Below are 11,831 nucleotides of genomic sequence, written 5' to 3'. Positions count from 1 at the left end.
CCACAGCCCTCTCTATTTAACAGTCCGTCTTGCAAGTGAGAAAAAAACAACAATCTGGAGATTAAATTCAAATATATTACAAGGACACATGAAGGAAGAAATAATGAAGGAACTTCAAACATATATAGAAGATAATGACAATGGCGAAGTTTCCCCCTCTGTACTATGGGATGCATGAAAGGCAGTGATGAGAGGGAAGATAATAGCTAAATCAGCATATTTAAAGATGTAGCCTTGGAGGGAAAATTGACTCAATTATTGTGTACCAGTTGTATGCAGAATATATGGTATGTTAAAACGTCTAATAAAAAGAAAATTAAAAAAAAGAGAAATGTCTGTGCTATTGATCATTTTACTCAGGGAAAAAAATCTTTTGAGTAGGCCTACTTCTCTTATAGCTCCTATAATTTTTTTTATCTTTAGTACCATGTCATGGAGGGAGATGTATATCTTCTGACTCAGGGTATCTTCAAAGCTTCTTAAACAACTTAACCAATAAGATGTTTAGGACGCCTGTATTTATCCCTTAGAGTTGAATCCCACAGTGACAATTTCCACAAATCTGAAACAAACTAATGCCCTATGGTAAAGCATGTAAAAACCCTGAGCCAATTACTCACTTTGCCCAGTTGTTGCTTGGGTGTGTATGTCTAATTTGTGGTGCAAATGAGGGGTGACAGGTGGTAGTGCTTAAAAGCCATATGTTTAATCTCCCCTAGCAACAAGATCTGCTTGGTTGTGTCACAACAGTGACTAATCCTCTGTTTTAAGTAGCAGCTGTGTCCCATGCTACTCAGTAGAGCAAAGGTCAACAATTTGTTTAACATCTTGCATTATCTTACAATGAAATGACACTGTTCCACTTCATGGTACCAGCTCTAATCTACTATACTCTACTCACCTTTTTTGGTTTTCCATTAGGAAAAAGTATCTGGTACCTGGAGCTTCTGGGGGCTCAGCTCCCCTGAAAGCCTCTCTTGAGACGTTTTGTGTTTAAAGTGTATGTTTGCAATGTGGATGCACTCTCCTGTTACTGAAAAACAAATCTACCTACGGCTATAAATAAAGTCACCTGAACCTGACATTGATACTGATAAGCACATCTTGGAAAGAGAACAACAAAGCATATTTCTCTTTTTTCCCTCTTTTCTTTCAGCATTGCAGCATTTCCAAGTGTTTTGCTGATATATCTATACCATTAACTGTATATGAAGATGGGCAACATGACAGTTCCCCCAAAGTGAAGCTTTTCAACCCTGATTGCCACCTGGTGTCTATCTGAAATATAGGTCATAAAGCCTGCCCCTCCATGTTAGTGGATTAGACATAGGCCAAACTAAAAACTCAAACTTAGACGCCAAGTCAATATTTTCCCAAAGATGGTTTCTGTCATTGACTTCAATGAATTATTTGATTCTACAAAAAGGGGATTTTCCGCCATGACTGACAGCTGTGTTAGCCAATCCTTGCATTCGTGTCTAATGGGGCTTCTTAGGATTGGCCAGAGGGGTGTTTTAGCTGAAACTCTCCCTCCGCAGATATTGCTACTATGCAAAAACTCTGGCTCTGAATGATGTCACCAGAGCAAGATGGCAGCGGCCGTATATGGTTCAGCTTTACTTTGGCAACAACGTGATTTTCACTTGACCCAGATGTTACATTGGCTAGCTGTTGGTACGAGCAAGTTAAGAGGAGACAATCAAGGAAATATGTTGATTTAGACTTTTTATTTCTCTGAGTCAACTTACAACAATTTGTACAGCTGTGCTGGTCTCTGTTGGGGTTGTTAACATTTATTATGGCAAGATGACATCTGGATTTTTAGTCCGATCTACAAAGCCTTAACTGGTCAACTGTTTCGATCGTTTGTCAGAGAGCGCACCTATATTGACACACACTGTAACCATTTTATGTAATCTGGAAAGCATTTTACTGTAATATGTACTGTAAGATACTGTGAATGTTTAGTGGTAAAGGAGACCCGGTTTCAAGTTTATGTTTACTGTTTTGATGGAGAACAAAAATAAAAAGGAGTAGCCAAGCACCTACCTCAATGAAAAATATGTGTCCAGCCATGAAAAAAAAAAACAGGAACAAGTCTCCCGAGGGGCTTTTTAAGTTATTTACAGATTCTGAAAGGTTAGTGTCCAAGCTTTCCAACGATGTCTAACACATGGAAATCTGAAAATATTTGAAGAAGATGTGGCCATTTGAATGTAGGTACTCCTCAAACTAGTTTTGTGAGAAATCCAGCCTCAAAGTTTCTGAAAGATTCTCATCTACCTGGGGAGCCAGGTAACAGTGGCTACTCATTTGCATCACATTTACATAAATCCAACCCCCTACCGGTCTTGCTATCAGTGATATCTGTTAGCCCACAGGACAGACACTATTGTAGTAGTTTAAACAATAGTTATCAATAGCAGGATTAGGGGCCTCGGGGGGTCTTTGAAGAGGTCCCAGGGGGTTTCCAGAGAAAGGAATGAATGTAGTTAATATTAATGTAGTGTTATTTGCCTTAAGGACTTTAGCAGACTGATCAGAATCAGAATTTACTTTATTGATCCCCAGAGGGAAATTCTTTTGTTACAAAAAGCCCCTGAATAAAAATGAAAAACAAGAAAGGTAATATACTTACTTATAGTAATATACTATAGTTAGAAGGAGCAAAAGTAGATAAATATTTCTAATTATTAACAATTACCAGTTGTCAATTTGAAACAAAGGCACACAGTTCGAAAAATCCCACAGGACAGGAGCGTGATTTCCAATTATAAAATATTTTTATTAAACAATTATTAAAATGAGTAACAGACTAAATAAATCATAATAATAATAGTAATAATAATAAGGATAAGGCGTGATATGAGGAGCTACCAAAAGGAAAAGGGGACAGGGCTAGGGCTTACCACGACAGCTGTAACAAAACGGGGAGGGATCCAAAAACTACACCGCACCCGTGACACAGCAAACCAAAAAGTGATAAAGGAACCACCACCAGGGGAACCGCTGCCACTCTAGGCCCTCAGCACCTGTCAAAGGAAAAGAACATCATTAAACACATGAAATCAAGGCAACTCTCACACACACCATAACCAAAATGTCAGCCACCCCAAACTCAAAAGAAACTATTCCAAATCACAAATTATCAAGATAAGGGCAAAAAGGTTTCTAAACAATAAAGCAAATATAACCCACAAACCCAATCAATAATAATTCGAAGAAAGAAATAACAAATGGAAAAGGAATAAACTCAGGTAATTAATTAAATGTCTGCCATTCTAAATTAATTAAAATCAGTCTCTAGAGGGGACGGCTCTGAGTCAAAGGGAGGGTCAAGATGCCCTCTCCTGGCTTGCGTTGGCAGCTTTTTTTCTGTCCAGGCCGTACTGCCACAGCTTTGGGCCGCAGTTAATGGGGACAGATAAAGGCGTCAGATACGAGCCGAATCAGAACGCCAAATTAAAGCGATTGGAGTCCCAAGAGTGCCAAACCAAGGGGAGTAAATACACAGAGGGGAAGAGCCAAAACAGCAACGAGGCCCACAGCGGCAAGTGACAGCCGCGCACTGCAAAATAAACTAATTAACCTAATTAGAATCTGGGCATAAAACATTACAAAAAAATAACAAAAGCTACAAATAAACATTTCCTACCGGAGGGCAGGATCAAGGCGTCACACAGCGGCGGGAAGAGGAAGCCCGCAGCCCAGACTCCACCAGCGATGGCTGGGAGAAAACAATAATCAATACACCTCACCAGACCAACGGCAGCTTAATATAAAAAGGCAGACAACTAAGTGTCCTACCCACAGAAAGCGCACCGCGCACACACAGGCCCGAGGGAGACAGCCCGGCCCCCGGTAACACCACACTGCTGGACGGAGTGAAACTGGAGTAAACACAAGGCCCATAACACTGAATAAATCGAGCAGAACAGAGCATGCGTACCTTTGTTTTGAAACCCGATCTTCTAACCAGCAAGACGCTACCACACATGGCTGCCGGCTCCGTGAAGGAGGAAAGAGGAAGCGGAAGGAAGGTGAAAGGTCCGACTGGGTCTATTTATAGGGGATCGCTTGCCAATTGTCTGCCACACTGCCCCTCACGGTGGGGAATATAGCGCTGTCCTGCCACATTAGCAACCACCACTGATAGATGTAGGGCAGTCTGTATGTCGCACGACAACTCAAAAGTCCTTGTAGAGCAGCCGAAGATAGCCAGGTCGTGGTTTGGTTGAATATCCCTGGAATAAGCTTTTGAAAGCCATTCAAAGATTGCAGTCCAGAAGTTGTGTAGAGTGGGGTAGAACCAGAAAAGGGGTGCCAATGATCCTTCCACAGAGAAACACTTGTCACACTCAGAAGACACTGACGGGAAGATGAGGTTGAGTTTTGTTTTTGAATAATGAAGTCTATGCATTACCTTGTATTGAATCAACCTGTAACAAGAATTAATAGAGCAGCAATGGACCCGAGACATTGCCTCTTCCCAGAACTCTGCCGATATCTCTTCAAATCGTGTGCCCAGGCTTCCCTAATATGATCTGAAGAAACTGAAGTAGTAAAATAATTTACAAATTTTAGTTGCTTGGAATCAGGAGGAAGCTGGAAATTCTCTAGAAAAGGATGAATGGTGGGTGAGGACTCAAACTGTGTGAGGTTTTCCTTAACGTAGTGCCTGACCTGCAGGTACCGAAAAAAATGTGAATTTGGAAGGCTGAATTTAGTTCTCAATTGCCTAAAGGAAGCAAACTGGCCGTTAATGTAAAGATCTAGAAATGTTCTAATACCCCTCTCTCTCCAGATTGTAAACGCCGCATCTAATTGACCAGGTTCAAAGGAAGGATTTTGGCATATGGGCGCATAGATAAATGCATTACAAATTTGGCAGGCAGTTCTTATCTGATTTAATATTCGCATTGAATCGTTCAATGTAAAGTTTTGCTTAGTTATCTTATCAATATGAGAAGAGCCAAGAAAACAAAAGAGCAGGGAGAGAGAAGTTTTTGACAGTTGAGGCTTCTAAGTGCAGCCATAAAGGATTATCCACCGTTTCTGCCTTTCAAATATTTCTAATTTTACATAAAATAAAATACATTTAAGTCACTCTGTGGTGCAGTGTGGATGGATCAGTCTGTTGATAAACTCCTGTGGCTGATCAGCACATTGTGGAGAGGGTGTGAAGTAGAGTCCAATATTTTCCAGACCTTGGACAATATTCTCCTTTCCAACATCAGTTCCTCCCTCACAACATGGCTGTAAAACCACTCTGTCCATCACAGTCAATATGCACGCAAAATGGTAATATCACACCCACATCCTCTTCTGCTTACTCTTCTGTGCTATGACCTTTGGCGCTGGGCATGTGATGTCTTTTGCCTCGTCAGAACACCTGAATGGCCTGATTTTTTCAGATAGGTCTGCCTGTCCATGGTCAATCCAGGTGGGGCCAGGACAGGAAGACTGTCAACAGGGGGGAGAACTCCTGGGTTGCGCAGTAGCTGAAACTCAACAGGCTCTGCATCACTGTGAGTCCTAGCAAGCGCCACACCTGGTCTGCTGGCATCAAAGCTGTGACAGACTATAACAGTGGTCGGCAACTGGCGGCCCGCGGGCCAAATTTGGCCCGCCGCCAATAATATCTGGCCCACCAGATGACATTGATTAAAAAAAAAAAAACCTGATATATGTATTTGCTATCAAAAGTCGTGAACTGACAAAATATGATAAAATAAAATAAGGCAGCATCTGCTTGACTTCAGCCGCACACTGACTTCAGGTAGGAACTTATTTGGCATATGTGCGCTCTGAGAAAAAAGAGGGCAAAAAAACTCTGTGTGCCACTCCAACAGACATAATGCAAAATCTGTTTCATTGAATTCAAACAAACAACAAACTTAGCTCAAAGATCAAATAAATAAAATAAATTAAAACAAAAGAAAAAAAAAGTTCTGCTTGACTTTGGACGCACACCGGCTTGTGGTGGGAAATTGGGACATGCGCTGTGCTCCTGAAATTACAGAGCAAAAAAAGCAAAAAAGAAATTACTATTTAAATAAAATCAAGCAATAATATGACTATTAAAAACTTAAAAGGTTACTCACTTAATGGGAAAACTGGCATCTCCCTTCAGTCACAATCTTTTGGATGTCTGGCGACATGGATGTCAGTTTAATCCACAAGCAGTTCTCCAGATTTTTGCGCGTTAGGCGGTTCCTCGCATGCGTCTTGATGGCGTTCATTGAAGAAAAGCTCAATTCACAAGTATAGGTAGAGGGAAACATCGTCAGTACATAAAAGGCAAGTTTCTTAATCCACCTGTACTCCTCTGAGCATGCGATCCAAAAATCCTCCAGGGATTGCGCTCTGAGCGCATCGCTGACCAGGGAGCTTGTTTGAAAATCAATAAGCTCCAGCTGAAATGCGGCCTCATCCAACGAGGGGATGATTTTTTTAGCCAGGGAGGAGAAATCCGCACTTTGGACAGTGAGTGGGTCACGGACAAAAGCGATGATGTCCCTCGGGATGGAGTAGTCCTCAAACCTGGACTTGAAGTTGGCTCGTAGTTGTTTGACGAAGTCAACCATCAGCCCTGTCACTTTTCCCCGTCCCTGTGATTTTAGTGTAGTGAAGTGCAAGAGCCTTCCACTTGATATGTCTGACTGGAACAACTCCAGTTTCTTGGTAAACAATTCCAGCTTTTCAACCAGGTCCACAATGGTTTTATCTCTCCCTTGTAGCTGCATGTTAAGCTGGTTCAGGTGGCCAAAAATATCCGTTAAAAATGCAACGTTGGACATGGCCATTTCATCTTCTAGAAAGGCAAGGTGGTCGCCTGCAGCTCGTATCTTGCTTAATCTCAGGAAGGCTTTAACCTCATCCAGTAGCGCACACAAGCGCTCCAGCGCTTTGCCTTTACTTAACCAGCGCACGTCGTTGTGAAGCAGCAGGTCATCATAAATGGCCTCCTCTGACTCAGCCACAAGTTGTCGGAAAAGACGATGCTGTGTGCTTGATGTACCTCTGACAAAATTAATGACACGCATTACTTTATCCATAACGCCCTTTAGCTCTCCACTGAGCCTGGCGCACAGGACACTCTGGTGAATAAGGCAATGCAATCCATGCATTTGGGGCGCGATCTCCTTCATTCTGCTCACCAGACCTCTGTGGCAACCAACCATGGCAGGTGCCCCATCTGTCACAATGAGGTTGATTTTCTCAAATGACAATGAATGGAGTTTGAATAATTCTTCCAGTTTGGTAAATATAACTTCCCCAGTGGCGTTCCCCTCTAGTGGAATTAGAGACAGCAACTCCTCCCTGAACTCCTTTCCATCAAAATATCGCACATAGACACACATCTGGCTTACATCTGTGTTGTCGGTGCTCTCATCAATGGCCAGAGAAAAGTATTCGGCCTGACTCAGATCACTGATAATGACTCCATGCACAGCATCTGACAGTGCGTCTATGCGCCGGGAAGCTGACCTCGCAGAAAGAGGCACCTGTTTCACTGAGGTAATCACGCCATCCATTGATTTATCAGTAGCCAGCTCCTCCAAAACTGCCACCATCACTTCTTTAAAAACCTCTGCATCAGTGAATGGTTTGTTGTGCCGGGTTAGAACCCATGCCGCTTTAAGGGATGCACTTGTCACCTTTTGCTGCGCCGTGAGTCCTCGAACCAGGATCTTGCTGCTGTGTGCATATCCAGCTGTCAGTGTCTGGAGTGGATATGCAGCTTTGAAGTTGCCATGCTTAGTCTCGTGGTGCCTTCGGATATTATATTCTTTGCAAACTGCAACAACCTCATTGCAGATGAGACAGACTGGCTTGGCGTTCATAAAATCAGGTAGGATGAAGGCATATTTTTCTCTCCACTCTTCTTTATACGTCCTACCTTTGCTGTCGACTTTCCTTTTGACTGCTTTGGACAATGACATTTTGTCTTGCTAGCTAGCTAACTAATGTCTCACGTTATCGCGTTATCGCAGAAAAAAAAACAAAAACAATAACAGCATCACGTCACGCGAGAATAGGCTGCGTTACCAACGGAAACCAAATCATTACAGCAAATGACCTTAAAATGATGAATAAGTTAGTTAAGCTCAGAAAAGTGTTTATTATTTAAGCATTAAGTCTTAACAGAGTATGTGTGATTACAGACAGCAGCCTTATTATCACCAGGCTACTGGCTGTTTCCTAACGCAGACATTGTAATAACAGTGTAACAAATTCAATTGATTTAATATAAATAACTTTATTAAATCATGTTTATGTAGAAAAATGAGAGAATTTTTTTGTGGAAAAGACAGGTTTGCCTGATGAAAATGTAATTTTGGCCCACCATTGAGTTAGTCAGAAAAAATTTGGCCCGAGGCCAAACTTAGTTGCCGACCCCTGGACTATAAGCACACAACAGGATATTTAAAACATGGCTCACTACTTTTTATATGTACACAATGTGGAAGTTTGAATATAAATACCTGAAGTGCTGATAACTCTTGATCTGTGGGAGCTTTCGGAAGTAGGGACTCAGATGCGTCTTCCAGTCGAAGGTCTTGACTATCACTCTGCCATCAGCAATTCCAACAAGCTGTGGGATATTGAGGTGACTTTCTGGAGGGCTGTTTTCTACTACCAGTTGACAACAAGGACCGCAATCAAAATAATTCTATTCTATTAATTCTTTTCATGACTTTTTAAAAATGCATATTTTACAAATTTAGTCAGTCATTTTCTGTAACTGCTTGTCCTCGTAAGGGTCCCACAGTCTTTGGACTGTGGGAGGAAGCCGGAGACCCCGGAGAGAACCCACGCAGACACGGGTAGAACATGCAAACTCCGCACAGAAGGGCCCCTGCCATTTACCATATTTACAGTAGTCAAATAAAATAAACTAACCTTAGCGATGTCTGCCAAAGTTTTGACTCTGGTCCTCATGAATGCTTGCTTGACTAGTCCAAAGCCTGTGGCTTTGGGGCAAATTTGGTCTGCCCAGCAATCAGGAAGTGGATGCTAAGTGTGGAGTGAAGCTTCACATCCCAATCCCCATGCCCAGGATGTCAACAAGGCAGCATGATGGCATTGTCTTCTGTGTAGTTTTTTTTTTTTTTTTTTTTTTAAATTCCACAGCTCTGTCGATCTGTTCACGGCTGATGATCCTGGCTGGCAGTGGCTGTGAGCCCCTCTTCCTTAACCGTGGTCTTCCCCTGTTCTCATCAAAGTGTTTGATTATGTCAGAAAAGGCAAACAAACAACAGGCATCTTGTCACCTGACTGTGGATGTATGCATACAAACTGCCCTCAGGTAGTTGCTAAATCATTAGCATCACAGTCAGTACTTTATTCATGCACCCATAGATGTGTTATTCTTACACCCAAAGGTGTTATTCACCCATGGTGTGTTATTCACAAATTATTCAAGCACATTATCAGGTTGTTGTGTTATTCAAATTAATAGCAGATGCTCACAGTTGCAATGTAAGTATCATTTGCATTTTAAAACAACAATACTGAGCTAGCTAGCTAGCTAGCTAGCTAAATTGGACATGAATGAAACTCATGGTGGATTAATAAAGGATAGCTTGTAGCATGAAAAACAGTTTGTAATCCCTGTATGTGATTTTAAATGAACACTAACGTAACGTAGATAACTTGGACGTTAATGAAAACTCACCCCATAAGAAACTAAAAAGTATTCCTGCAGACTTCATTGCCTTCGATCAGATAACAAGTTCAGGGGTGCTTTCTTTTCATTGCAGGCCTCTTGGTGGATGTAGTTATTTCATAAATAACTACTACGCCTGTTTGCCTCAAGGTGTCCAATTATTAAAGCTAAAGAATCCATCTGTATGATGTACATAAGCTCTGGAGAAAGGCTACACGACTGTGTTCCAAGGAGAGAATTCTCCTTTCTTCTTCTGTAGCATTTGCAGTCAAAGTTACGGATCTTCTCCATTTCTATTTCTTTATTGTCTTCAAATGTTACAGTAGATATAATTTCTGATATCTTACAGAATCGGAAGTGAGATCGGCGTTGGTATGACCAGGAGCATCTGGCTTCTGCCAAATATTTGTGCTGTAACAGCCCTGATTTAGTTCTTCTGCAATGAGTTTTTCCTGCTCCATCTTCATTCAGTGATGAAAACACACAGCTTCCAGAAGTAGCAGTAACAATTTCTAGCCTACTTTAAACGCAGGAGCGGCTGTTTAAGTAGCCATGTGGTTCCTCTTTAACGTGCAGCTGATTGGCCGAAAAAAGGAACAAAAGCAGGTGAATAGCCAAAGAAAGCCAGTATGCTAATTTACTGTGGTGTCACCACTAGCAGCTGTTTTTTTCTCTAAAACAACCCATATACAAAGTTTATGGTTTTAAGGCCCCCAATACTGTTATTTAAAGCATGGGATGGCTTATTCGTGATTTCAACTTGCATACTCTGCAAAAAATGAAAATCACTTATATAAAAAAAAAAAAAGATTTTTCTTTGTTTACACAGCCCCGATTTAGTTCTAGCTAAAACAGTTCACACATTTATTTTGCTATGTTAAAAACTCCAAGTGTAAACAGACTTTCTTCTCAGAGTGACAGCAGGGACAGACAGGAAGCTGATGGAGAGGTAAACAGTGCACACACTACACTGCATCAAATGGGTCTGAAAACAGGCTATATGAGTGAAAGAAAACAGCATTTAAAATTCCAATATACTAACATATGCTCATGGAAGTACTCTGATCTTTTACTGAAGTAAAAGTAACAACAGTGCAGAAATACTGTTTTAAGTAAAATTTCTGCATTCAAAATATCATTCAAGTACTAGTACAAATGTATGAACAACAAAATATACTTGAAAAAGCCAACCAGAAATAAAAGTATTTACCATAGTGAATGCCCCATTTCAGAGTAACATAACCTGTATGTTAATTATTATGAAATATGGACCTAGATTAATCTATAATAATACATCATAATTATTAGTTGATTTATATTTTGTATTAATAATCTGAATTTGTAAAGTAACTAATACAGTCACAAAAATGTAGTGCAGTACAACATATGCCTCTGAGATGAAGAGTGAAGTAGCCCACAAACATAGCATTAAATGGAAGTACTCAAGTACACAAGCCTTAAAATTGTACTTAGGCTGCCTATAACACTTAATTAGATTACCTAGTTACATTCCAAAACTGTTAACATAAATACAGAACTAGTCAATACATGTGTAATGAAAGCAGTTTTTGAAGTACCCCCAGTTGTGACATTTTTTGATGTACACATTTCAAATTTTCAATTAAGATGTGTACTTTGAATGTAAATCAAGGGCCAGAGTGCATAAAAAAGCATCAAAGGGGAGAAAAATCCTGAACTCCGTACTGAGTGTGGTCTAAGCCCGAAACATCCTTAAACCCTAAGAAACAGTGCCCATTACCATGCTCCCCCCCCCATGTATGCAGACTTATAGATGTTTGAGGGATTGTGCTGACATGTCAACTCTTGACTAGGACAGTCAAGTTTCTTATTGTCTTATTGTTTCATTTCAGGTCCTACATTTCCTGCCCTTGTTCATGTTTCCCTCCTGTGTGATGACCTGCCCCAACCTAATGTTTTACACCTGTGTCTTGTTGCCCCCCCTCCCTTCAAATAGTTAGTCTAACCACAGTGTAGTACAGATGCTCATGCTCCCTTCAGGATGAATTGCAGTAATTTTGGTGACCCTTTCACTCTGCTATGCTTAAATGTTGAATAATGGTGTGTGACTGTGATTTAAATTAAATAAGTATCTGTGCTGTACTGCAATTTGATTGTTATTGTATCAGAGTAACATATT

At 40.9% G+C, this 11,831-nt stretch overlaps 1 protein-coding gene across 1 annotated transcript; it reads right to left on the bottom strand.

Moving 5' to 3' along the window:
• Positions 1–6,104: 6,104 nt before the first annotated feature.
• Positions 6,105–7,946, bottom strand: LOC121939453 (SCAN domain-containing protein 3-like). Its single transcript, XM_042482474.1, has one exon. The coding sequence runs from the start codon at positions 7,944–7,946 to the stop codon at positions 6,105–6,107; it is 1,842 nt and encodes a 613-aa protein (XP_042338408.1).
• Between the last annotated feature and the right edge of the window lie 3,885 nt (positions 7,947–11,831).

The sequence above is a fragment of the Plectropomus leopardus genome, unplaced genomic scaffold, assembly GCF_008729295.1.
Source record: "Plectropomus leopardus isolate mb unplaced genomic scaffold, YSFRI_Pleo_2.0 unplaced_scaffold4862, whole genome shotgun sequence".
NCBI classification, from domain to species: Eukaryota; Metazoa; Chordata; class Actinopteri; order Perciformes; family Serranidae; genus Plectropomus; species Plectropomus leopardus.
This window is presented reverse-complemented; position numbering and strand designations above follow the sequence as displayed.

Bases quoted from the DNA above. Each gene is read 5' to 3' on its own strand.
- LOC121939453 (XM_042482474.1), bottom strand. From the start codon at position 7,946: ATGTCATTGTCCAAAGCAGTCAAAAGGAAAGTCGACAGCAAAGGTAGG.